This window comes from Camelina sativa, chromosome 1 (genome assembly GCF_000633955.1).
Source record: "Camelina sativa cultivar DH55 chromosome 1, Cs, whole genome shotgun sequence".
NCBI classification, from domain to species: domain Eukaryota; kingdom Viridiplantae; phylum Streptophyta; class Magnoliopsida; order Brassicales; family Brassicaceae; genus Camelina; species Camelina sativa.
In genome coordinates, this window is record NC_025685.1 from 6,131,830 (window position 1) to 6,156,956 (window position 25,127).

The 25,127-nt window shown below is 39.0% G+C and overlaps 7 protein-coding genes across 19 annotated transcripts in view; 3 read left to right on the forward strand and 4 right to left on the reverse strand.

Annotated features, from left to right (window-relative positions):
* The window catches only part of LOC109124617 (nuclear pore complex protein NUP107), an 8,668-nt gene extending 5,305 nt beyond the window's left edge, over positions 1-3,363 (forward strand). The window contains exons 14-24 of the mRNA XM_010503361.2: positions 61-192; positions 322-444; positions 612-710; positions 810-998; positions 1,178-1,349; positions 1,439-1,589; positions 1,697-1,899; positions 2,071-2,212; positions 2,350-2,510; positions 2,733-2,849; positions 3,100-3,363. Of these exons, the coding sequence (XP_010501663.1) occupies positions 61-192; positions 322-444; positions 612-710; positions 810-998; positions 1,178-1,349; positions 1,439-1,589; positions 1,697-1,899; positions 2,071-2,212; positions 2,350-2,510; positions 2,733-2,849; positions 3,100-3,171 (1,561 nt within the window). The 3' untranslated portion in view covers positions 3,172-3,363. The remainder of the gene's footprint in view (positions 1-60; positions 193-321; positions 445-611; positions 711-809; positions 999-1,177; positions 1,350-1,438; positions 1,590-1,696; positions 1,900-2,070; positions 2,213-2,349; positions 2,511-2,732; positions 2,850-3,099) is intronic.
* Positions 3,320-5,878, reverse strand: LOC104778927 (peroxisomal (S)-2-hydroxy-acid oxidase GLO4-like). 5 transcript variants are annotated; one of them, XM_010503336.2, is made up of 12 exons: positions 5,778-5,878; positions 5,425-5,568; positions 5,213-5,337; positions 5,078-5,124; positions 4,921-4,998; positions 4,688-4,812; positions 4,476-4,533; positions 4,340-4,402; positions 4,167-4,236; positions 3,982-4,082; positions 3,803-3,907; positions 3,320-3,722 (listed from the first exon to the last, which is right to left on the reverse strand). In XM_010503336.2, exons 2-12 carry the CDS (start codon positions 5,562-5,564, stop codon positions 3,543-3,545), a joined length of 1,092 nt encoding a protein of 363 aa, XP_010501638.1. In that variant the 5' UTR covers positions 5,565-5,568; positions 5,778-5,878; the 3' UTR covers positions 3,320-3,542. The 5 variants fall into 5 exon arrangements, with proteins under 5 accessions (XP_010501638.1, XP_010501652.1, XP_010501642.1 ...); XM_010503350.2 differs by having other exon boundaries at positions 3,543-3,722; positions 5,425-5,564; positions 5,778-5,872; XM_010503340.2 differs by having other exon boundaries at positions 3,543-3,722; positions 5,704-5,784.
* Positions 5,979-8,451, forward strand: LOC104778965. The gene is made up of 4 exons (XM_010503370.1): positions 5,979-6,406; positions 6,525-7,415; positions 7,525-7,869; positions 7,950-8,451. Exons 1-4 carry the CDS (start codon positions 6,323-6,325, stop codon positions 8,223-8,225), a joined length of 1,596 nt encoding a protein of 531 aa, XP_010501672.1. The 5' UTR covers positions 5,979-6,322; the 3' UTR covers positions 8,226-8,451.
* On the reverse strand, positions 8,822-11,309 carry LOC104778976. 4 transcript variants are annotated; one of them, XM_010503393.2, is made up of 5 exons: positions 10,466-11,309; positions 10,140-10,382; positions 9,887-10,054; positions 9,709-9,800; positions 8,822-9,619 (listed from the first exon to the last, which is right to left on the reverse strand). In XM_010503393.2, the coding sequence occupies exons 1-5, from the start codon at positions 10,880-10,882 to the stop codon at positions 9,016-9,018; spliced, it is 1,524 nt and encodes a 507-aa protein (XP_010501695.1). In that variant the 5' UTR covers positions 10,883-11,309; the 3' UTR covers positions 8,822-9,015. The 4 variants fall into 4 exon arrangements, with proteins under 4 accessions (XP_010501695.1, XP_010501699.1, XP_010501681.1 ...); XM_010503397.2 differs by having other exon boundaries at positions 10,140-10,379; positions 10,466-11,308; XM_010503379.2 differs by having other exon boundaries at positions 10,463-11,306.
* LOC104779002 lies at positions 11,496-18,777 on the reverse strand. Of its 6 annotated transcripts, none has more exons than XM_010503415.2 (13): positions 18,348-18,750; positions 17,990-18,004; positions 17,815-17,912; positions 17,504-17,686; positions 17,309-17,408; positions 17,186-17,216; positions 16,900-16,927; positions 16,646-16,798; positions 14,787-15,964; positions 13,620-14,368; positions 12,313-13,507; positions 12,048-12,116; positions 11,496-11,848 (listed from the first exon to the last, which is right to left on the reverse strand). In XM_010503415.2, the coding sequence occupies exons 3-13, from the start codon at positions 17,871-17,873 to the stop codon at positions 11,799-11,801; spliced, it is 3,795 nt and encodes a 1,264-aa protein (XP_010501717.1). In that variant the 5' UTR covers positions 17,874-17,912; positions 17,990-18,004; positions 18,348-18,750; the 3' UTR covers positions 11,496-11,798. The 6 variants fall into 6 exon arrangements, with proteins under 6 accessions (XP_010501717.1, XP_010501727.1, XP_010501733.1 ...); XM_010503425.2 differs by having other exon boundaries at positions 18,343-18,750; XM_010503431.2 differs by lacking the exon at positions 18,348-18,750 and adding an exon at positions 18,104-18,240.
* On the reverse strand, positions 20,145-22,378 carry LOC104779035 (trihelix transcription factor ASIL2-like). The gene has a single exon (XM_010503435.2). The coding sequence runs from the start codon at positions 21,926-21,928 to the stop codon at positions 20,537-20,539; it is 1,392 nt and encodes a 463-aa protein (XP_010501737.1). The 5' UTR covers positions 21,929-22,378; the 3' UTR covers positions 20,145-20,536.
* On the forward strand, positions 23,498-25,046 carry LOC104779040. The gene is made up of 5 exons (XM_010503440.1): positions 23,498-23,677; positions 23,920-23,999; positions 24,113-24,397; positions 24,499-24,542; positions 24,681-25,046. Exons 2-5 carry the CDS (start codon positions 23,933-23,935, stop codon positions 24,873-24,875), a joined length of 591 nt encoding a protein of 196 aa, XP_010501742.1. The 5' UTR covers positions 23,498-23,677; positions 23,920-23,932; the 3' UTR covers positions 24,876-25,046.

Sequence of the window (25,127 nt, forward strand, 5' to 3'; positions counted from 1 at the left end):
ATAGTTTGTTGCAGCATTGCTATATGAGTGCCTTGACTTAATACGTTTTGCATCTGGCAGGCCCCATGGAGATCCTCATATGATAAAGTTCGGTGCCCATGTGGTGCTTGTTATTAGGCTTCTATTTACTGATGAAATCAACGACTCTTTCAGTGAGAAGCTCAATAATGTTGGTGATCTTATTCTTCATATGTGAGTCACTTCAAGATGGTTCCTCTGTCTTAGCAGAGTGCATTTGTGGAACTTATTATCCTACTTCATGATACATTTCATGCATATTATGTTCAACTGGCTTTTTAGTGACCTATGAAATGTTGCCAGGTATGCGATGTTTCTATTTTCAAAACAACATGAAGAATTAGTAGGAATTTATGCTTCCCAGCTTGCTCCTCATCGATGCATTGAACTTTTTGTACACATGATGGAGCTAAGGATGCATAGCAGGTATTTCTAATTATTATTTTCGGTTATTTGATGATAAATATCGGAGGTATAGTCTTTCATATTGCACTGTGTGACCCTCTCAACTTCGTGGACAAGCACCCATATTGCATATAGGTGTATGACATAAAGTTAATTCTTTGACATTTTTCCTTCTGCTCTGTAAATAGCGTACATGTGAAGTACAAAATCTTCCTGTCCGCTATGGAATACTTGCCATTTTCTCCTGTGAATGACACTAAAGGCAATTTTGAAGAAATAGTTGACAGGTATTATTGGTCGAGATTTTTTCCTAGCTTAATATGTAATAGTGAGATACATTTGACTCTATTAATCTCAGAAGTTGCAACTTCATGGAACATTCACAGGGTTTTGTCAAGATCTCGGGAAATCAAACTTGCAAAATATGATCCCTCAGTTGATGTTGCGGAGCAGCATCGTCAGCAGAGTCTTCAAAAAGCCATAGCGATTCAGTGGCTCTGTTTTACACCTCCATCTACTATAAAGGATGTCAAGGATGTTACTTCCAAATTACTATTGCGATCTTTGATGCACAGGTACGGTCAATACATACTGACATATGGCTATATATCTGTTTCTGCGAAGAATTCCTTAATGGAGACGTAATGTTGAAATCAGAGGACCAGAAGTCCTTTTAATATGTAACATCTGTCAACCACTTATATCCTTCACTTTTGGCTCTGTTTCATGGTATTATTGTTTTTCCTCTCTTCAGCAACATACTTTTCAGAGAGTTTGCTTTGATCGCCATGTGGAGGGTGCCTGCAACTCCCGTGGGTGCACACACGCTTCTTAGTTTTCTTGCTGAACCTCTGAAGCAACTCTCAGAAAATCCAGATACCCTTGAGGACTATGTTTCCGAGAATTTGCAAGAGTTCCAAGACTGGGTATGCTTCACTGCAGTTTTACGCTTTGTTATTCCTTTGATTAAAACATTCAGTATCCAGATAAAACGTACCTCTTTGTCTTTCAACAGAATGAGTATTATTCCTGTGATGCAAAATATCGCAACTGGCTCAAATTTCAATTAGAGAATGCTGAAGTCACTGAACTGTCAGAAGAGGAAAATCAGAGGGCTGTTGTAGCAGCTAAAGAGACTCTGGATTCTTCTTTGACATTGCTCTTAAGTAAGTGGTGCCATACTTTATAATATATGGTTGACTATGCATGACTTGGCAGTTTTTAAGTTAATTGAAAATGCTGTTAACTGTGATAGTTTTGAACCTCAATACAGGACGAGACAATCCCTGGATGACATTTCTCGAAGACCATGTATTCGAATCAGAAGAATATTTGTTCCTTGAATTGCATGCAACTGCGATGCTCTGTTTGCCTTCTGGTGAATGTTTGCGCCCAGATGCCACTGTTTGTGCTGCATTAATGAGTGCACTTTACTCTTCTGTCAGTGAGGAAGTTGTTTTAGATCGCCAGTTAATGGTAATCCTTTCATCCATTGTTTCGTTTTCCTGGAACCTTTGATTTTCCCTCACCCATGGTTATATATATATAAAAGTTTGCTTCTCCCTGGACATGAATTAATTTATTCTATGATGTGACAGCATCTCGAAAGCATTGTACGACGTTAATGTTTGTGTTCTTCACTTTCAGGTCAATGTATCGATTTCTTCAAGGGACAGCTACTGCATCGAGGTTGTGCTCCGGTGTTTAGCAATTAAGGGTGATGGACTTGGGCCACATAATGCAAATGACGGTGGTATTCTAAGTGCAGTGGCTGCAGCTGGTTTTAAAGGTTTGGATTTCTGTGGAACATATTTCTCGTTCACTGTGGTTTACCTTCTTTTCTCCATAAAAATTTGGGGATGTTTCATCCAAGATGAAATCACCAGCATTAATAAAACAAGCAAAAAAATTAAAATTTGACTGCAGGTGAGCTTACCCGTTTCCAAGCAGGTGTTACAATGGATATATCCCGCCTAGACGCTTGGTATTCAAGCAAAGAAGGCTCGCTTGAAACACCTGCAACGTATATTGTCCGGGGTCTCTGTAGAAGATGCTGTCTTCCAGAGCTCGTTCTTCGATCGATGCAGGTAAAGCAACTAGCCTCTGCCATATTAAATTATAACAATGGATACGTATGTATCTCTCTGCGGCCAATTCGCCTACCCTATAACAAAAGTGTCTACTAAGACTTTTGGAGAATGAAAAGTCTTTGGTTGTTTACATTGGCGAGAACTATAGAAGATCGAACTTATACCTACTCGGATGTCCGTGGTTAGATGAATTAACCTCCATTTATTACGTATTCACAGGTTTCTGTTTCTCTGATGGAGTCGGGAAATCCACCTGAAGATCATGATGAACTGATTGAGCTTGTGGCTTCTGATGAAACTGGGTTTCTCTCTTTGTTCAGTCGGCAACAATTACAGGTTAGTTATACTCAGTTCTTTACTCCATGAAAAACAGTCAAACACTCCTCATTTTTCATTACATCATTGTTGGTTATTCATCTGAATGAATATCTGTTAGCTTTTAATAATATGGTTCTGCCTCAGAAATATGTTTGTTACTTTTGTGCGAAACATCTAAAGGAATATGAGTAATGAGATCTTATCTGCATATGAATCATTCAAAGTTAGTGACTGAGAATAATCTGATCGATTTAGATGCATTATGCAGGAGTTCATGTTGTTTGAGAGAGAGTATCGTATGTCCCAGTTGGAGCTTCAGGAGGAACTTTCAACATCTTGATATAATGATATTGTCTCACCTTATAACCGCACCAACTTTCTTCCTCACCAAATGCCCAGAAAGACGGCATATATTGGCTGTGTAATTTACGATGCAGCTTGTCTTTCTTTATAGACGAGTGATTTCACTGATCAGACTGATGTATACATTGTGACAAATTTTGTCAATTGCTGAGACATCATGTTTCTTTTAGTCCCATTGATTAATATGTCAATCATCTTTCACTTTTTAGAAAACCGTCTCTCTCATAGGGTTATCATAACCAGCAAGTTAAGCAAAACGAAACAAAACATGCTTTTTATTTATGTGGATGGAGCCATGGACAGTATCTCATACTGTTGGTCGACTGTCTGATGTTGTTGGATCAGACTTCAGAGCATAGAGTGAAGTCTCTCATTCTCTGTCCTAACATGGTTTCTGGTTATGTCATCAATAGTGGGACAGCCAGAAAGGGCCATAGTAATCTCAAACTCATTCTTTAGCATCTCGATCACTTTTTTCACTCCATCTTCACCCTTAGCTGCAAGGCCATAGACTATAGGCCTCCCTATCTGCATCAGCCAACTAGAAAGTGTTACATCAACGGAGAGTAACCTGATATATGTATGCTAATACAGCATTGATAGCGTACAAGAACAGCTTGGGCTCCCAGCGCCAGCGCTTTGAAAACATCGGTTCCTCGTCGTACTCCTCCATCAAGCAAAACCGGAATCCTACCTCTGACAGCATGTACAACCTGCAGTTCCAGGAAACAAAATTCAGTTTGTTAAGACGAATAAGTTTTTTTAAAGCATGCTTTGATGGGGTTACCTCTTCTAAGACAGTTATTGTAGCAGGGGAATAGTCAAGCTGGCGAGCCCCGTGGTTAGATACCACTATACCATCTACACCGGCTTCAACAGCCTTAAGAGCTGCCAATAACATCAAACAGAGTGTTCTTTTAAATACCTTGGGCTTGACAGAGTATGGTACATGCTATGAGACATGGATCTTACCGTCTTCACGTGTGAGTAACCCTTTGACAAGGATTGGCAACTTTGTAATAGATCTCAACCATTCGATGTCCTAAAATTTTGCAATGCAAAAGTTACCAAGAATGCCGTCAGATAGGAACTTTGTAAGATTTCACCTTCCAAGGACACAGAAAGAATCATTCATAAGATTTCACCTTCCAACTTAAGGAAGCATCAAATGTACTAGCGGCAAAGGCTTCAACCCCTGAACCTTCATTCTAAGAGAAATTATCATGTTAACAACCTGTAAGGTTTTACTTTACATGAACCTTTAATATAAGCTCTACTCACAGGTCGAACTTCGGTCGAAACTAAACCTTCAAAATTCTTCAGCTGCGGGGATATCATTCTATAGAAAACATATGGAACATTCTTTCAGAAACTACCTTATATCAGATAGGCTAAGCAAAGTAGTAAATCCAAAAGAGAAGTAATGGAGTAGTAAAGCTAATTCCTGCAAGAAAATGTCCCCAGAATGTCAAAAGAGTAATGGAGAATGTTACTTGTTCTTTATATCTGCTTCCCTTCTACCAAGTTTGGGAACATCAACAGTTAGAACTATAGCCTTGAATCCTGCTTTTTCAGCTCTTCTCACAATCTGAGCTGTTACATCACGTTTCTTGTACACCTATAGAATATATTAGAGCGGAACTAAGAAGTAAGGCCAGATACCAAGGGAGCAATAGTTTGGAGGAGATAACAAAAGCAGCAAAAAATCATGACTGTGTGTACTTACATATATTTGAAGAAACCGAACAGCGTTACAACTTGAAGCAACCTCCTCAATAGTGCAAGTAGACATGAATGATACTATCTGATGAAATCACACAACAAAACACTACAGATCATTAAACAATGTAAACAAACATGCATTTCAATAGTCACCTTATTACCATGATAGTGTTACACGCAGCTGCAGCTTTGGCAGTGGCGGTTTCTCCTAACATAAAAGAAAAATCAAATCAATATCCCAAATCCAGCAACTGCATACTATTTGAGAGCTAGTTATGAAGATAGAGTAAACAGACCTTCAGGATGAGCCAACTTATGCATTGCTGTTGGTGCAATCATGATGGGAGCTGAGATGGGAAAACCCAATATTTTGGTAGACATATCTATTTTTCTCACATCAACGAGTACCCTAGGCCTAAACCTGAACATCAATCAAAACACACAACACATGTAAACCTATTACACGATCACCCACCAAAATGGATATATTGATATGGATTTTTGTTACATGATTCTACGGAAAGCTTCAACATTTTCCTTGAGAGTGTGTTGATCCTCTGCTCCTCCATTGTAGAAATCAAAGTACATCTTAGGAAGGGCCTGTTTGGCCAGCTCTTGAAACTCATCCACGTTTACAATTTGATCCATCTATCTACAAAGGAAATAAACCGACAATCAAACAACACTTCACTACTCCACAAGAACCTAAATAGAAATTGTCAACTCTGTAGTAGTAAGTTCAGTTGTTAAAATACAAGAAGAAACAGCGAAAAGTATATATATATACACTGAGATCATTAAGGGCCTTAGAAGTAAAACCATAACATATGATCTAAAGAGCTGATTGTAGAAGTTACTCACTTATCTGAAGAAATCCAGAGACAGACTAAAGAAGTTGAGACTAAATCTATCTAGTCTGCTTTTCGACACAACACGGGCCCGGTCGGTGACACTGACCACACTACGACAAAATCTCTACTCACTAGTAGTTTCCTTTTTGTAGGAAGATCACGTGTCGAATCGATACTGCTGCAAATCTTCTACTTGCTCTAGAGAGTCCTGCCAATGGGCTTTATTTGGGAATATCATCGGCCTAAAATAAATCTGATTTCAGGCCTTGTTTGTTTAGCGGATTATCCATGTCAGTGATGACATGGCATGCTGAGTCAGCAACGCCGAAGACGGTGAACGGCGATTGAACTTCCCAACGGAGAGATTTGTCAGTTGAGTGAACAACACCGATTCACCTAAACCGAAGAGTCTCTTTGCAAAGTTGCAATTTTTAACCCTAAAGAAACTGTGTCTATAAGAAAGGGCAAACATCAGATTCCCTGAGAGGACGCTTCAGTTCTACTTCTACCTGCTAAAGTTACCGTCTTTTTGAAAAGGGTTTGAGAGTGAAATCGATGAATCGCGACGAAGCTAGGGGCTTTGACGACCGTAGGGGTTCTCGACGAAAAATGAGTTACCGTCCGAAAGGCGAAATTCCGGTATATACTTGATTGTCGTCTCATATGCTTCCCAGAATCGCTTGATTAGACTTTACTTGTTGTGTGTGCTACTTTTTATAGTTCGTAAGCAGAGCTTTTTTTCCTTTGTAATTTACAGGTTACAGCTGATAGGTCTTTGGATGATTCTTCTGGTAGTAGGGGTAGAGGACCACGGGGGAGAAGTGGATGTGCAACATCATGGTCTCCTAGAGATAGTACTGGGCGTGGCGGCCATGAACACAGTCCACGTCAAGTGTACTTTCAGGAGTCCAATGCGGTTTTTGTGGAAAAGGGTGTTCAACATAATAGGAGAAGTGTAAGTACAGTTGATAGGTCTTTGGTTGATTCGTCTGGTAGTATGGGTAGAGGTCCTCGTGAGAGAGGTGGAAGTAGAACATCATGGTCTCCTAGAGATAGTTTTGGGCGTGGCCGCCATGAACACAGTCCATTGCAATTTTACGTTCCGAAGTCCAGTGCGGTATATGTGGAAAAGGGTCTTCAACGGCATAGAAAGCTCCAAGAAGATAAGATAGTTTCTACCAAGCAACCTGATGAAGATGCTGCTTTCAAGTTTTCTGGAGATAACAAAGATCTTTTGCAATCATCTGCTTCGTCTAGCCCTAAGAGCATAAGTCTTTCTGGAAGTTTGTTTGTCTCTAAAGAATCCGAGGACAAGGATGTCAAGAATTGCGCTCGAATCCATGATCTTGTGAACCAGATGGAAGATGTTTCGTTGTCTTGCCAGGACTCTGTGTCTTCTACAAGTGAGAAGGTTGAGCTTTCTAGTGCTGAGGATCCGAATAGTACTGCTCACAAGTCTGGTGGTGAAGGGAACTCGTTAAGTGAAAGAAGCACGGGACCATTTGATATCTGTCCCAAGAAGACAGGGATAGTACTAAAACCCGCTCTGTTTAATCTGAACAAAGAAAAGAGGAAATCAACTAAAGGACACACTGTTATTAGACCTGGAATGGTACTTCTCAAGAACTATTTGTCAATCAATGATCAAGTAAGTACGCTCTCTGCGTCCCTACTTCCCTCTTTCTGCTCGTGGTTGCTTGTCCTTCAATTCCTATATGCATCATTTGCACACTTTTTTTGCTCTCAAAATTGTGTAGGTGATGATTGTGAACAAATGCCGTCAGCTGGGTTTGGGTGAAGGTGGCTTCTATCAACCAGGTTACAGGGATGAAGCAATATTGCGCTTGAAAATGATGTGCCTTGGGAAAAACTGGGACCCTGAAACATCTCGATATGGAGAAGTTCGACCAGATGATGGTTCTCGTCCGCCAAAAATTCCAGTTGAGTTCAATCAGTTTGTCGAGAAAGCAATTAAAGAATCACAGTCCCTTACTGCCTCTAAATCAAATGAAACGAGTGGAGAAGTTACAATGCCATTTATGTCCCCAGACATATGTATTGTTAACTTCTACACATCCACCGGGAGACTTGGCCTCCATCGGGTTAGTATTTCAAACAACTTTGTGATTTCATAAAGCTCAAAGGTAGTTGCATCATTAGTTGTAAATCCTTGATGTTTCAGGACAAAGACGAGAGCGAAAAGTCCATTCGGAAGGGATTACCTGTTGTTTCATTTTCTGTTGGAGATTCAGCCGAGTTCTTGTATGGTGATCAAATGGATGAAGCCATGGCAGAAACGTTAGTCTTGGAGTCTGGAGATGTTCTACTATTTGGTGGCAAATCCAGGAATATCTTTCATGGCGTAAGATCAATTCGCAAAAAGACTGCCCCCAAAGTGCTTCTTCAGGAAACAAGTCTCCGACCTGGTCGTCTGAATTTGACTTTTAGGCAGTATTAACAAAAATCAGTTCTTGAAGATACTATACTGCCCACAAGGTTCTGGTTTAGGAACCAAGTATCCAGCCAGGTCGTCTGAAGCTTACTTTTAGGAAGTACTATTAACCCGAAGCCAGGAACCTTGTAATGTATCTTGAAGCTGTTTTGGGGTCCATGAACTTGTACAGATTCTAGGCTTATAACCTGCTTTTTATATATTTTTCTTGGAAATAAAAAGCCTTTCCATATTTCTTTGCACGTTTTATGAATATATTTTTGGTTATTATCACATCTTGGCAAGATGATTATCCTCTTTATATCTACTTGAAATTAGCCGCCTCAAATTCCTGTCGACTTCAATCAGTTTTTGGTGATGAAAGATTCAATGTGCCTCTATCAGATTAGTGTTTACAACTACAGCTTCTTGATTCTTGATGGTCAGTGTAGTTGATTATATTGTTATGAAATAATTTTCTGTTCCATCATAACATGTGATCGTTGTCTCATGTGTTGCATCATGTCGGTTGCTTACAGCATAAATGTGTCACTGTCAAACAAGTATTCCAAGTGATCTTTTGTCAAACTTGTTTGCCAAGTGATCTTTGTCAAACCTTAAAATTCACTCTACAAACCACAGAAACTCGTGTTCAATATATTAACATATGTCTGATACTGTTTCTATTATACACAATAAATTAGCATACACACAATGTACATAACTTTAGATCTAGTTCGATTTGTGAAGTAATTTCATTGTTGTTGCAAGGCACATTTCCCCATTGTATCGGTTGTCTTGTCAGTCTCGAGCTTGCCTATACTCCAATAGCTGATGCAGCTGAATCCACATAAAGTAGCAAGCAAGAGTATATTTTCTTTTTCAATCGTTCTATATTCTCTAACAAAGAACTATCACTAGAATGATTATCACTTTTAACTTTTTCTAGCCATTCGTTTGCTTGCTTAAGTTGGGATAATGTCTCTGTAATATGATTCTCTGGTTCCGCTGGTTGCGCTCCTTTGGTTTTTCCTTTCTTCTCTAAAACACTAGCATGGAATCCAGAATCTAATGCATCTTCCAAGAATTTCAAAAACCAGCTTCTTGTCTCTCGTTTCAAAGTATTTCTCAGTTCTCTTATCTCTTCTGTGCCATTTCCCTTGACCCATTCCAGCTTCTCGGCTTCTGTTAGAGTTTTAGGAGGTTTCATTGTAGCTCTGCTTGAAGTTAGACTAGCTTTTTTGCTCAACTTTTCAGGTTCCGTCCATAATGAATGAATATTCACTGGCTGGATTGATTTATCTTTTGATGCTGCAGCTGTGGCTTGTGCTTGGTCAAGGATACTCTGCAGAGTGAAGAAGTTTTTAAGAGAAGTATGTGGATTCTTTGGGGAAGCATTTGAGCTGAGGTCAGCAAACATACTGCAAAATCATTGTTTTCTTGATTAGAAGCAAAAGACAACTTTTCATAGAAAAACAAAATTTGTATCTTAGTTTCATAGGTAACTTGCCTGATACATTTGATAAGATGTGAAGCAGCCAATGCCTCTTTTTGCACCTCTGTGGCAATTAGAGCAGCAATATTTCTCCTTCTCAGTATTCCCTTTTGGATTCAGAGATGAGTTCATAAGGGGATGATTCGAAAAAGAAAAAGAAAAAAAAGAGATACAGAGATCATATAAAGCGTACTTTACCCATTTTTGATAGATTAACAGGCAGAGAGCTCCATGATGCATCCTCGGAAGAGCAACTCTTCTTGTTTATGTAATTCACAGTAGAGCTCAAAGAGAGTTTCTTTGGCTCTGCCTTTGTTGGAGCTGTAGCAGGCCGAGATTGTGGAGGACCAGGTTGACGTGTCTAAGCACATATATGTTAATTACAGACTAATGTTGGGAATTTTTCTTATCTTAAGGCCATTGTGACTTATCAGAAGAACACTCACCTGATCTTTGTGCTCCCTTTGCTTGCCTTTAGCCAATCCACCACCAAGTTTCTTAGTCACCATTATTGATCCAGTCTCACCCTCAGTGTTGCTACCGCCGCTACTCGAATCTGATCCACTTGTCTTTGGGTTTGATATACCTTTCATATATCTTGAAGCAACACCTGTCTTCTCTTCTTTGATTACAAAAGGTTGATGTTTTCTTAGATTCTCCACCTTGTTTGATCTCTCACCATCTTTCTGCTGAACGATTTGTGTTAGAGAACAGATCTGTTATTATAAACGTGAAAAAGTTCAAGAATCTAATGGTTATATTATTGCACCACTTTTTCTTGGCTGTGATTTTCTTCTTGCAAAGGTGTAGTCTCATTAGGTACCAACATTTGCATCAAGTCTTTGGGATTTCCTACAAAAGGATGTCGTCCGGAGATCGGTCTGACTCCCACTACCACAGGAACAGGTGTCCCAGCTTCAAGCTTATCAACGTAGAAGAACTGTCCCAATCCCAATTTGTTGTTCAAGATAAGTTCGTTGTCTTCGTTCCTCAATGAGACATATGTGGAGTGAGAAGAATCGGACACTTTGATGAAAAAGCCTTGGTTTGGCCAAAGCTCTGAGCCGGCTAAAGCAGGGACAATGCCAATTACCTGCAGGAGAACAGACCGATATTCCCCTCGAACCTTGATGTTGGTGTTCATCGTCTGAAGAAGCTTGATTAACACTTTCGGCGTAAGAGAAGCCATTCTTGAATATTGAACAGTGTGAGATTGAATTTTTACAAAAGAGGGAATAAAGAAAGGTTTCTTTTGGTTCTTTTTTTTTTTTGCTTTTGGGTTGGAGTCTCTGTTCCTTGATGATGGAGCATCTTCTCTTTCTTTGCATGTCAGGTAAGTAACATCATCAATTTTCACTTGGCTTTGAAGTCAAGTGATCATGTTACTTAGGATTTCTTGTCCCAATTTGCTTTTCTTTTTGGATGAATGACTAAGGTACCCTTGAGAATCCTTGATGGGGTAGAGACTCTGGGGTTAAAGGGAAAGGGACTACTTGGGGATTTCAGAGTGGGTCGCGTCAACTTTGATCTCACGTCACTTTCCGAGGAAGATGGAGAAAGGTTATTTGGGAAGGTGAGTAAGAGTAATATACCTTCTTTGTCCCACTTTTGCGTGTTGATCACAAATACGAGATTATTGTATATGTTGTAAATACGTAATTGTTTTTCTTCTCAACTATAAGTCTAGTTAGCAACAATATTACTAAAATTAGATGTTGCTAACTAGACTTTTTTTTTAAATTATCTACGAGCTTCCAAGTTTTATATTGGACATGATTCACAGCCGCACATTACCTAAAGACTAAATGAACATTGCCATCCTTTTTTGCTTGTACTACCAAAATCACATCGATATCAAACCGATACGGACATGTTTCAGGTTTGATACAATTTACAATGTAGGCTTCAAAACCACTATCATAAAAGTTAACAAAGAAATATTGAAGAGAAGAGGGACTATTCTCAATGATACATTGATCTGAAACAAAGAGCACATGATATCTCAGAATATTTCACTTATATACTTGTGTCTGGTGTGCCTGCGTTGCGATCTTATACCTTTCATTCGCTTGGATCCTGACTGCTGTTATGATCTTGGTGTCGAATCATTTCCCTTTGCTACGAAAATTGGAGAGTGAAAAGAATGACCTTGGTGCTGCAGTAAACATGAAACTTAATAGTGAGTAAAAAATAATAAGCAAGGAGTTAAAGATCGCAGCTAGGACTGTGAATTAGGAAGTAAGATCTCCGTTTAATGATTAAAAAAGCTCAGATGCTAGATAGTAGATTCTTCACATTTTGTGGAGATAAAAAAGGTTTACGAGTTTTTGAGAGTAGAACACTTGATTGATTACCTTTTGCAGAAGTTCCTGAAGTCTGATCTTCCTTCAGTTTAAAGCTCAATGGTGCGCCAGTGGGTTGGACTGAAATCAGGTACACAATATTAGATCATCTTACATGACTCAGATCAAGAACAAACCAAGAAATAAATCTAAGTCATTGTTAACTCTAGTACTGATATATCTAGAGTTATTTGATTCGTGTGAAGAACATCTTTAGATGATTTTCGTAAAAACTGTTGAGGCAGTGAATACTATGGTATATGAAATGGTTGTTTACCTTGTTCATTAAATAGCTCGCTCTCGTTGAAGCTATCACCAGAGGGGTGGCTCTGTAAGAATCCCATTCGCGACTTTCTCAAGTCTTCAGATGATCGATTTGCAATATCTCTTCCATCGTCAGTATCCTCATCGCCTTCAGACGTTGTAGCAGATATCCAGTCAGCCAAACTCTCAGCCGCACGATTTTTCCTTCCAAAATTCAAAAGCCTTTTCAATCCTTTTGTCACATCCTGTTGACACTGATTTTGAGATGGGTTACCAGCAGGCACTCGTTTCTGAGCAGCTCCCCATTTCTTTCTCATTTGACTTGTATCGTTCTCTGTATGGTTAAGGGAAGATAAGTTCCAGAAAGCAGGACTACCCACTGGAGAGTCCACTGAACCATCAAGTTCAGATGCCTCGTTTGAATATTGATGCTTAACTCGCGAATTCCATGGAACAGTACTTTCTCCGGGAGAGTCCAGAAGTGAACCCATGGTTTGATGCCTAGAAGCCATATCAGCAGATAATTCAGCATTTGAACCACGTTCAAGCTGAGAAGTAGATTCACCATTTGCAATCCCAGTACTACCCCATTCTTCAGACTCCTGACTTAGTCTAGGCATCTCGTTTTCTGCATCAGTAAAAGCTTCCACTTCCGTGTCGTCAAGTGCTTCTCCCGTCCCCTCTTTCTCTATATCATCTGATGCATCAGATCCTTCTGAAGTCTTCAGCTGCGCATTATCAGAGCTGATACCAATGCCGTAATTGTTACAATCTCTCCCGCTTTGCTCTTGTTCATTCAGAGGTACGGAAACACCATCCTCTGAATTCAGTTGAGATAAGTCTGTCGCCAACTCAGCAGCACCTTTTCTGAAATTTTTCGGCCTTCGCAACTTCTCTTCTTCAGCTACAACCTTTGAGCGGATAGAAATTCTCCCCTGGGTGCGGACACCATTTTTTCCAACTCCCGAGGCTGGTTTCATGCCTTCCTTTTTGATCTCGGAGAAGTTGGGGACTGACTGTGCAAGAAGTTTTTCTGATTGTCCTCTCCGCCTAACAACACTGGGAGTAGAAACTTTGGCTGCCGAGCGTGACGCTGATGTAGCAGTAGTTCGAGCAGTCAAATTGTTTTTATTTTGTTGTAGCTTTTTATTCTGGGTGCTCCTGGAAACATCCTCATCTTCTTCACTGTGAAATGAGCTAATTGGATGCTGTCAAGTCGTCACATTGTTAAACTATTAGGAAACCAAGGATAATATTTCACCCACTCAGTAGTTTTAGGCTACCACAGGTAAACTTTCAGAAGAAGGAAATGCTCTATACCTGATCCTTTTTAGCACTCAACTTCGAATTGAAGTATACAAGCTTCTCTGCACGTCTGGCATCTGAATCACGTCTCCCTGTAGACTGAGAAAATTTGGTTTTCATCTCAGCGTTACTGCGATCAAGTATATCTTGCATCACCTTCAATTTGGCTTCCTTCTCGGTCCTTCTGCAACTCCAGTCTTCCTTCAGCTTTGCGTCTCTTTTTTGCATATATGTCTCATAGAACTTTCCCCTCGAATTATCCGAAAAGCTGATTTCTGGGAATTTTTGCCTCGTGATATCTTCATAGTCATTGTTAGCAACCATCTTCATTGTTGGCGGAGTTTTGAACTTGTCTTCATCGTTTGAGCTTAAAGTTGGCATCGCCAGGGTCTTCTGATCAGAATTTTGAACAGAAGATAGATCCTGTGCAGCAGGTCTTCTCAGCTGCGAAGTCACCGCCTGTTCACTCGGCTTTCCGGGCTTACCTCTACGCACAGAACTGGATTGATCCCCTGGGACACGGAGCATATGTTCAGCAAATAGCTTTTCAAGCTCGTTTGCTTTCACTTTCAATTCGTTATTCAGCTCTTGGCTTCCCTTAGACGGTCTTGCCCTTTGAACTTGCTCTGTCGGGGACATTTGGGTCAGAGTATCACTCTCGGAGAAATCTGAAACACTATTAACGGCTGCAGGTGGCTTTGTATTTACATCAGCTGAACTATTCTCAGTCCTTCTACTATGCGGCCTTTTCATCTGTTGAGAACCTAAAAGAAGATCGTGCAACAAGAAAATAATCAGAAAGTTACTCAATTTTCCCCTTTGTCGAAGTCAAGATATTTAAAGAAAAGAAGAGAGGTACGTTATCACATTGAGAATTAGTCGTTCTCCTATTCTCAGACTCAAGTGTTTAATAACAATAAAAAGAATACTTCTACGTTCATGATCATTTTAAGCATTAGAACGCAGGTAAGCAAAGAATAAACTATAGACTTTTAAGCGTACAAACAACTGAGAAAGGGAGTGCATGATGGTCCTTTGAATTCCCCTTGATATCAATATTGGGTCGAAGCATAAGAAACGGCTGAAATTATAAAGAAATTCCCATATATGAAATGCATCTATTCAAGAACATGCATATAAACGAAAGACCAAGAAAACTTTACTATAACCTTCTTTACTGACCTCCATAAACCGGTGTCTTTCTCTGGCGATCCTCAACAAGTGGCGATTGCCTATCCGAAGGCAGTAACTCTTTCCTAGGAGACTCTGCAGTTCCTCCATTGCTCTGTACACTTATGATGTTAGGTTCAGTACCACCTAAGTGATGTAATGTAGACAATGAATGACTCCGCGGATCCCTAAACTGTATCTGATTCTGCCTATTTGATTCAAAATCGCTCATTTTGTTGTCCGCCTCATCATTTCTATTTGCATTCCCTGTGTGATCCGAAGTGGCTCTGGAATTCTTTTCATAGAATTTATACTTGGAATTCTTCTTTGAAAAACCATCCTGAGAATATCCTTGATGTCCCACTTGATTATTCGTGCTCAATGGCTCCTTCATGCCTACCTCCTTGTCTTTTTGCAAGAAAGTAGAACTTGAATTTTGAGACTCTACTTCATCCGTTCCCCAGTCACTGCCATTGTTGGAAGTACATTCTTCCTCAGTCCTATGAGAATTCGCAGCATGGCTCAATCCATTCTGCTCTTTTTTATTGTAGCCGACAAATAGTTTCGAGGATGTACCACTTCCATCTTTGGACACTGAAGATGACGAGGGAGTACACAGTGGACTATCACCAGTATCATCCTTCCTGTCATTTCCCAAATCAATGCTCATGTCACTAGCACCACTCCATCTTCGTACCACAACCTTTTCCATGCCTGCAGCAGATGATAAATCAGAAGAAAGTCTTTTCAGCTCAGTGGATTTTGCCACAGCTGTTTTCCCTCCAGAGTTCTCTTTCTGCTTGTTTTCAAACATGCTGATCCTCTCCTGCACACTAAGCCGTCTCGTGAGTTGCCTAGACTGAGTCACTAAAGGCTCATTTTGTACAGTACTTTTTTCCTCTTCTTCATCCTTTTCATCATTACTACTTTGTGTTTGTGGCTTAAGCTTTGATTTTTTCTGACAGTTGTTGGTTCCTGTTGCACTTTCCTCTTCCATACCAGTTTGATATTCCCTATGTTGTTGGTTTCTGTTAGTCGCCAGGTCTCTAGATGGGTCTTCACTGGGATCGTCAATTGACATATCAGATTCCCATGACGAACGTATCGCTTCTTCTTCCTGATTGACCCTCCAAGAGCTCATAAGCTCTGGCCTTCTCTGGCACAGTGTGATAAACTTGGTGCATGCCTCACTGCGAGAAACCAGGCATGATCAGTGTACACATAACTGACAATTAACTAAGTTGAAAGCCAAAATATGTTTGGAACTCTGAATTAAAAATGCCTATTGGTCAGCGAAAAAAATTTAGATGCTGAATTTTGTAGTCCAGTTAGGCGACCAAGACATATTATAATCATGTCCATCCACCTAATGGCAGTTCTCAAGTCTCCATCAGACCAAACCAACCTAATTTAGAGCCTGATAGGTTTCTGTTTACGAAAAAGAGTATGAATTAAAGCCTAATCAGGTAAACCTAAAACATAAACGTGACTATAAACACATGCAATTAAGGTGGTTAACTGAATATATATTAGTCTGGTGTTGCAAAATATAGTATAACAAAGTCCAAATTTTTAAAGAAGGAGCACTGGCAGAGGGTAATAAATCTAGCAACCTTAGTTGTAGGGTCTACCTAGCAATAATATGCATACATAAAGGTGTACGATTTATTGGCTGCAACTATCAAATACAGCACCTGCCACCTTCTTGGTTTAAACCCAGATAAATTAGACAAGGCCAAGTAATTGAAGATGTCTTGTCATCTTGTGTGTAAAAAGGGATCCAAAAAATTTCTGACACAAGGGCCAGAACAACAGGGAAAACCTGGGATATTCTATATAGGATATGGAGTAAGGGATATCTTAATACTTACTTCAAGCGATTGGCCCCAAATCGATCAGCAAATTGACTAAGTTCGGAGACACTGATAGGGTTGAAACCAGCAGCCGATGCGCGATTACAGGCAGTTGCTAAGTCCTGTCTAACTGCTGCAAGCCGTAAATCAATAGCTTTCAGCAACTCCTTTCTGGAAATGCAGAAAAATGGGGAAAGATTCAGTGTTACACATTTCAGGAGTGCATAAGACTATTTAATATCAAGCAAATTTGCAAGATTAAGAGACTTTACTTTGTCACATCAGCTGCTGGTATAGTTTCTGTGCCATCAAAAATCAAGAAAGGTTTAGCCAGATTGTGCCAAAGCAAGAAAGAAACGACTAACATGTAATTAAATATATCTGATGGACCTTGGTAGATTAACAGAAAACAATATAAAGACCCCATACTCTAATTCACTTCACAATTTGTTCATCAATCATCACTGTAACAGACTCCTTAGAGCCAATGCACAATTTTTCATGGAGAGTAAATGTAACAGAGTGTACAACTAAAAGACAAGTTAACAATATGCATACCTTTTGCACCAGATCGCTGATCACCAGTTCCCTTAAGCAAGATAATATCAAAATCAATAAAAGCATTCCAATTAACACAGTATTTTGCTAACTTGGAATTAAAAAAAAAGGTGAAGTACCTACCTCGCCATATATTTTTCTGGCAGCCTCCAACTGAGACATTTCCACATCTAATGTGCTTACCAATTCCAGAACCTCTGGGGTACTAACAAAGCGTACAAACCTAGAAGCCAGCAGGTATAAAAAAAATTAGTATGTTAGCATAAGCTCTGCTCCACAAGACTCCAACATCCCTCGACTCAGAATTGAATGTATAACCTCTCGAGAGTCCCTTTGGTAAACCAAGTTCCAGCATTTTTGTTGCTTTCAACATCTAGCCTAATAGACTGAACATCACGGGCGACCTGTTCTTCTGCAATTTTCAAATGAGCAACAAATGGTTTCACCAGTCCAGAAGCAAGTTTCTCAGTATTCCCCGAAGTAGACACAAACAACTCACATCTGCCAGAAAGAAAAACATGAAGAGTAGTATCTTTATTAAAAATAAAAATAAACACACACACACACACACACTATAACAAGTATGAATTCGAAAAAATAAGAATCACTCTCTCTGATATAATTATAACCTTGACCGCTTTGGAGAGAGTTGGAAGACAGCATAATCAAGAGGTATAGCTGGTCTCATCTTCTCCTCCCCTTTGCACAAAAGCCTCAGTCTTCCCCCCTTAACAAACCCAAAAAAAAGCATATACTGAGTAAAACGCAAAGCAAAGGTAAATCTCTAAAAAAAAAAAAACGTACATGCTAAAGGAGGAACTTGAAGCGTCCGGAGAAAATGAAAGAGAAACGTGAAGCAATCAGTAAATAACATAAAGAGTAACATCACAATTACAATAATAGAAACCCCAAAGTTACCAAATTACAGAATCAAAGCACATTGCTTAGATCTAGTTCCGATCATGGTGGAAAATTTAAAAACCCAATCAATAAAGGAAGGCGAATCAACAAAGACCGAGGATTTGAATTCGAATTCAATTTCAAGTAAAAACTCAAATCAGAAAAAAAAAATAAAAAAAAATAACAAGGCCATTGTAATCATGAAGACTCTGAAAATTTCAAGTGCAAGTCGTATTCGGATCGGTCATTATCAGTACCTTACCTGAGAAGATGAGTCTTCGTCTGTTTCCCGATTGAATCAGTCTCTTTCAGATTCACATTCGAATACTAGTTACTCAATCTCTCTCTCTCTCTCTGCTTTCTATATTCAGCATCCTCTTCTCCTCTTAAAACCCTAGCAATGGAGATTTGTCTCTTTTTGTATAAGCTTCAATTCAAAAAAAAAAACTCAAGTCAACTTGAGGGGTATCTAATTTCACTTGGGGTTGGGGATGTAAGCTTTATTTTATTTTTTGGCTGATAGATTCGATTTATCTACCATTTAGTGTCACACACAAAATTTTAAAACATACTTTAGAGAGAGAAAGTGCGAAATCAAGAGAGAGAAGAAGAAGAAGGAAAAAAAAACGATCTTCAGACAAAAATCACCATTTTTGTTGACGCGAAGTAGCGTATGCGTGAAAAATAAAAATAAAAATAAAAACGAGTAAAAAAGAGTAAAAGAGCGTAAAATTTGAAATTTTAAATTAAACAAATATATAAAAAGTCGGCAGTAAATAGCGAAATTACGTAAATAGGTCTCGCCTGATCCCAAACGGCTTTCTTCACTTACCCGTAATACCCTTCCTCCTTCGATTTTTATTACTCTTTAAAGTATACACATAATAACAAACAACATGGTAAATTCGTCTTTTAGTCACAAATTGGCTGATGAACGAATGGGGGTAGATTGGGTACTTTAGCTTTGAGATCTAAATATTTAACGTTAAGCTTAAAGAGTAAACAAGCACAATGATTCGCTGTTTCAAAGAGTAAATAAAATCTGTGTATATATATATATATATATATATTAAAATAAATAATACTAATAGGTAGAATAGATGCTGACAAATATGAGTATATTAAATTACTTATTCCACTCTGCTCATAATTAATATTTTTAACACCAACCAATATATTTTTTTTTTATATTCCAACTTTTGGAGACACTTTAAATCAAAATAATGGACCCCTTGAAAAAGGCTGGAAAAATATCTAATTATAGGATATCAATCTTTTATTCTTCTCTGATTTTAAATGCTGAATTGACCCTAACACAAAATAATAATAATGGAGAGACATGGCTTATATCCTACCCAATTTCTTTCTTTTTGGTATCTTCTTCTCTTGCCTACTTTAAATATAAGAATATTCATTCATTCATTTGCCACATTCAATATTTTACTATTTCTTTAGTTATCACTTTTGTTACTAGATTTTGTTTACCCAAAAATATATATTAAAAATTAACCAAGATGAAAAGTGAAAACAATTAGTAATTCTAGTCTAGTGATACAAATATCACTCTAGATTTAGTTCATTAATTAGTAATTATACTCATGAAGCCTATTAATATGTTGTTGGTATCAAAATCCTTTCTACAAAAAAAAAGTGAACCAAAATTTTCAGAATTTATCTAGAAGCATCATTTTCTAAGTCTTCATTATTGTATTGTATTCATCACAATAGTGCTAGTTTGAATGATGTTTGCGGTGGGTCTGGGAAGAATGTGTATTTTACTCAAGTATCATATGATTTACTTTTCCAATACATGAATAGTTCAAATATTTTAGTTATATAGCTTAGTGCGGAAGGTGAAACTGTGATAACATATCTGTGTTGTGATGAAATCTTCTGTGATTTGTCATTTTGTATAGTACTGTACTACTAAAAAAATTCCAAAAGGCGAAAACATCATAAAGAATTCAACAGACAAACGGAAAGTTTTTTTTGTTGCCTAACATTCTACTTTTATAGCAGATCGTTGGTGGATTGATGATGCTTCAGACACAAGAAAATCTATAGCTAAAACAATTATTTGAAGGAAACAGTTTAAATGTGTTTAGGTACACATGCAAATCTTCACAACTTTATATCTTGGGCTGTGACAAGGATGGGAGCTTATGCCATGTTCTAACCTAACTAGTGTCAGCTCACAGAAACGCAATCTAACTCAAGAGATTCAGAGAAGTTTAGTAACCTGCATAAAAGACCTCATTCAATGCGTCAGAGGAGTCTGAAGAAAGTTATGCAGGACTAAAAGGATGTTAAAATCTGTTCCATGTGACCAAAGTTAACAAAAAATATGCAAAATATTAATACACTCATCAAGCCTAGATAAGTTTCTCTTTCAACAATTCAAGACTCAAAATCTAAAAATATATTAATTAACGACCCTGAATCACTAACACTCTAGTTATTATTACCCACATTGTTGTTGCTGTTGTTGACTATCGCATTGATGTTGTTCTTGCGGCTGTTATGATCATTATTACTGGTGTTTCCCATTCTCCCACCATGTTGCTGCTTAAGTTGTGATATCTCCAACTGAGTCTGCACAAAGAACTGCATTCTCTGCAACTCCAGTTCCTTCAAGAACTTCATCCTCTCTTTCTCCATCTCAACCACCTGTTGCAGCTTGGCGTTCTCTGTTTGCTCATAAGCTTCACCAAATCTCATGATTGCCCGAGTTAGCTCCGTCCACTTGTTCCCCACTCCATCACCATCTGGCTTCCTCTTCTCCTCTGTCTTCATCCTCTTTGACAGAGGCGGAGGTGGTAAACTGTCCCCGGAATCATCTGACATTGCTGCTTCGGATTCCGAGTCTGACTCAGAAGCATTCCTCTTCTTAAAACGCCAACGTTTTGACTCACTACACCTTTTCACCATCATCCCTTGCTGCTGTTGCTGTGGCAGCGTCCTACGTTGCTGTGGCAGCGTCCTACGTTGCTGTGGCAGCGTCCTACCCTGCTGCCCAAACGGAGTTGAACGGCTACTCATCGGAATTCCCATTGGTACATTGACGGATCCTCCTCCTCCTCCTCCTCCTCCTCCGCCACTGCCACCGAACGAAGCAGCTGAGACCCTAGCTGTAGCTCCCATTAGACGATCAAGATTATTAAAGGGAGGCGCTGCAGCAGCCTTAGCTTGCTGATGGTACAGATTCGAGCGAGTGCCCATAGGAATACCCATAGGAATCTTATGCAATCCTCCTCCTACTCCAGGACCTCCACCACCGCTGACTCCAGGAGTTGCCGTCGGGATCTTGGCCGTTGATCCAATGAGACGGTCAAGTTTGTCAAAGAAGACCCATCTGCTACGGCCACCGCCGGTAGCGATTCTCACCTTTTCTTGTTTATACTTCTTCTTCACCGTATCAATCCTATTCTTACACTGTATATCAGTTTTGGGAATTTTACCGTAATCCTCTCTGCTGCTCACGATCTCAGCCACCTCTTTCCAGTGCTTCTGCTTCAGATTGCCTCTGCTAAGCTCCAAGTACCTCTCACCCCACGCATCAATCAACACAGCCGTAGCACCTTCGCTCCAACAATCCTCCCTCCCGCCGCCACCGGTTGGTCTCCCACTGCTGCTACCACCACCACCACCACCGCTCGCCTGAATCGGAAGCAGCGCGAGAGCCAACGCATCCGGATCCTGCTCAGAACAATTAGCCGGAGGAGTCAGAGAATAAGAAGGCGGACCTGTCGAAGCCACCGTAACCGTGATTCGTCCCGCCGCCGGCGAAGAAGACGGATCAGGTGAATCGGAACCGTGAGATTGGATATCTTCATCGTCCTCCATGAGTTTTCAATTTCGCCGGATCTGAGATAGGTAGAAAGAGGAGATAGGGTTAGGGTTTGGGTTAATAATTCTGTTCGGGGTAAACGGGAAGGAGACGGCGTCGGTGAGTAGGGAGAGGGACACGTGGAGGAACGTGAGAAGATACGGGGAATTGACGTGGAATGACGTGATTGGTAGGTCAGAGTAAGATTCCGTCACCGGTAAAGTTGCCGGCTCGGTTTAGGGGTAAAAAGATGGGTTTCTATCGTAATTTCACCATTCTTGGTAAGCCGACGAGGATGTATATTGACGGAAAAGCCCATCTACTTATTCTATAATTACCGGAACTATCCCCTTTCCTCTGAACAACCATTTTTCCGATGATGTACCGAAACTACCCTTAGCCTAACCGTCAGTTTCAGTATCGTATCGGTCGTAGACCTTTTTATAGTGTCCGTCGATAAATGTGTTCCCTCCAGTTGGTTGCTTCTTCATTCGTTAAATCGGATTCGATTAGTCCCTTTAACCTTTTTTCCCTTATTATTCATATATTAAAATAAGAACGCTGACGTGGGTGTCATTTACTTTGGGCTATAAATGGGCTTATTAAAAATATTTGCCAGTAAATTACACCTACTTTGTTCTAAGTGGATATGAACAAAGAATGTGTCATGTATGCGATTTTAACTCCCTAAGCACGATATGCAACTTTAATCATCTCACCCTCACCAAGACACATGCATAATTAACGAGAATGCGATATATATATATATATATATATATATTACGTTGATGTTATCACTGATCACATCAGTTTTTATAATAAATATAACCCACACTTTTGAAATTGCAGAAGAACTAAATAGACTATGTTTCAAAAACAACTTATACTATCTTCGTAGATTGTGAAACCAAAAACAAAAAAAAACCATGAGGAATTTAAAATTTCTAAAAACACCAAAAGTGACCATTATGTACATAGCATACACATACCATTTACGTAAACACCAAAAGTAATTTCAGTTCAGATCCTTCTTCTCATATTTTTTGTTCTTTTTCAACGGTCCAATGCGTTTAGCACAATCCTACAGTATATTACCGGACGTTTAGATATAGTGATTTACAAACTTTTAAACAAATAGGATAATAATATGTTCTACAGAAGAGAGGATCACAAGGGAATAAAAAGAGAGAGAGAGAGATCAAAGCAATCGCAAGCATTGATACTAGTAGCATGCGTTTCATTTGGTGTTCCAGCTGCATATATATTTGATTATGATAGTAATTAATTTTACAAATCGATCACTACCAAGCTTATGACTATATGCATTTATATTACCTAGCAAGTCTTTTACATGGAGGATAGAGGCGAAACACAAGCATATATATAAGATAAACAACTTTTTTTTACTGACTAATCAACTTTTCTTTTGTTTTTTTTTCTCCGTTCAAATAGACATTTTCAATTCCAATGAGCCTGGGCCAACTGCTCTCATTGGGCCTGTATTCTGCAACGGCTCTTAACGGCTAGTAGATATATATATATATATTTTTTTTTTCTATAAATTCACTTTTTTTGGCCTAATTCAGAGTTTCTCTCTGCTTTTATCGTCGTCAGATACTCTCAGAAAGAAAAAGGAAAGAACAACATTACCGTTACACAATTTCACAAAAAAAAAAACAAAAAGCGCTCTTCGTCTTCTTCCTTCGAGACTCTTCTCTCTTCTAACAAGAAACATCACCAAGAAAACTACTTCGTTCTTTACAAAGGTAATCTCTTTCTTCCTTCCTTCTGATTTTAAGTTCAGATCGAGAATCAAACTGGGTTTTATGAAAAGAAACGATATCTTTGTGTTGGATCTCGAATTGGGTCTCTCGAATCAAATTTTTAGGGTTTATATCTGATTGATTTTATCAATTCTGGAATCAAATCCGCCAAATTCGCTTCGATCTTCTTGATTCTTTCTCCCCCAAATTTGTGATTTGATTTTCGTGTTTTTTTAATTTCACAGTTTTAAAAAACCTATGGCGAACATGAACACTCTTCACCAGATGATCTTCCCAGACGAGAACGCTCCGATTCATCGCGAAAGTAAAATCATCTTTCTCTACTACAATCTCTTCAAATCAATATCTTGATGGATGCTTTGAAAACAAGATTTTTAACATTTTCTTTGTTTTGCTTTCTTTGTGGGTTATTTACAGAGTCTATTGCTACTGCGGCTTCTGTGAAATCCAAAGGAACTGTACTTGGTCAGAAGAAACCTGGTGGAGCTCGTAAGGCTCTGAATGATATTACAAACAAGTCTGGGATTCTTGCTAAAGCTTCTTCAAAGAACAAGCAAATCGCTTCTGCTGCTGCTTCTACTGTGAAAGATGAGATTGACATAGCTGGGGAAAGGTTCTTACACGATCACAGCAAATGCATCAAACAGCAGCAGAATATGTGGGATGATCACTTCTCTGCTGATCTCATTCTACTTAACCATGGTAACTATATATATATATATATCTTCCTAAGTTCTGATGCTAAGTTGCTAACTAATCTTTTTGAGTAAATTTGTGCTAAGCTTCTTCTTTTATTTTTGCAGGTTCTAGCATCAAGGAGAAGCATCTCAGTTATGACATGGAAAAGGTACTTTACTTTAAAAGAGAACTCAATGTGTATATTTGGTCTGAGACTCTTGAATCATGAGAGATTAGTCATTTACATGATTCTGATTGAATCTTTGTTCTTGTTTTGTGACTCTACCTTGTGTGTTTTTGGTTTCAGATGGATGCTAAGAACAATCTGACTTACGACGAACCAGAAGAGATTGCATCTCCCAAGTTGACTGATTGGCTGAAGAGCTCAACTCCATGGCGCTCCCCAGTTCGACATGGCTCTATGATGATGCCTTCCACTCCTCTGGCTTGGCGTTTCGATTCAACTGAGTTCACACTCACCGAAGACTCTGACATCTTCTAAGTTTCAGTTTCTTTAATGTCTTCCAAAAATTCATCCTTCAGATGAAAGTAGTATTAGCGACTTATCTTTTGTTCAGCTCTTCATAAAACTACTCTTGTGTCTATCACTTTGTAGTAACTGGTTTCAGGAATTAAGGTTGGAATCTTTTCAAGCATTTGTGCATTCATCAAACTCATGCCACAGTCTTATATTTTTCAGAATCCGTTTACATTTCACACATTCCACAGCAGTCATCATTTTATACATTAAGAT

Coding starts and splice junctions, on each gene's coding strand:
- LOC104778965 (XM_010503370.1), top strand. CDS start 6,323: ATGAATCGCGACGAAGCTAGGGGCTTTGACGACCGTAGGGGTTCTCGA. Junction 7,416..7,524: donor ATTTGTCAATCAATGATCAA/GTAAGTACGCTC, acceptor AAAATTGTGTAG/GTGATGATTGTGAACAAATG. Junction 7,870..7,949: donor GGAGACTTGGCCTCCATCGG/GTTAGTATTTCA, acceptor TTGATGTTTCAG/GACAAAGACGAGAGCGAAAA.
- LOC104778976 (XM_010503379.2), bottom strand. CDS start 10,882: ATGGCTTCTCTTACGCCGAAAGTGTTAATCAAGCTTCTTCAGACGATG. Junction 9,801..9,886: donor ATCTATCAAAAATGGGTAAA/GTACGCTTTATA, acceptor TGAATCCAAAAG/GGAATACTGAGAAGGAGAAA. Junction 9,620..9,708: donor CATCTTATCAAATGTATCAG/GCAAGTTACCTA, acceptor ATGATTTTGCAG/TATGTTTGCTGACCTCAGCT.
- LOC104779040 (XM_010503440.1), top strand. CDS start 23,933: ATGGCGAACATGAACACTCTTCACCAGATGATCTTCCCAGACGAGAAC. Junction 24,000..24,112: donor CGCTCCGATTCATCGCGAAA/GTAAAATCATCT, acceptor GGTTATTTACAG/AGTCTATTGCTACTGCGGCT. Junction 24,543..24,680: donor TCAGTTATGACATGGAAAAG/GTACTTTACTTT, acceptor TTTTGGTTTCAG/ATGGATGCTAAGAACAATCT.
- LOC104779035 (XM_010503435.2), bottom strand. CDS start 21,928: ATGGAGGACGATGAAGATATCCAATCTCACGGTTCCGATTCACCTGAT.
- LOC104778927 (XM_010503336.2), bottom strand. CDS start 5,564: ATGGATCAAATTGTAAACGTGGATGAGTTTCAAGAGCTGGCCAAACAG. Junction 5,125..5,212: donor TAAGTTGGCTCATCCTGAAG/GTCTGTTTACTC, acceptor CTTTTATGTTAG/GAGAAACCGCCACTGCCAAA. Junction 3,908..3,981: donor CAATAACTGTCTTAGAAGAG/GTAACCCCATCA, acceptor CTGGAACTGCAG/GTTGTACATGCTGTCAGAGG.
- LOC104779002 (XM_010503403.1), bottom strand. CDS start 17,873: ATGAGACCAGCTATACCTCTTGATTATGCTGTCTTCCAACTCTCTCCA. Junction 17,409..17,503: donor ACCAAAGGGACTCTCGAGAG/GTTATACATTCA, acceptor GCTGGCTTCTAG/GTTTGTACGCTTTGTTAGTA. Junction 17,217..17,308: donor CCAGAAAAATATATGGCGAG/GTAGGTACTTCA, acceptor ATCTTGCTTAAG/GGAACTGGTGATCAGCGATC.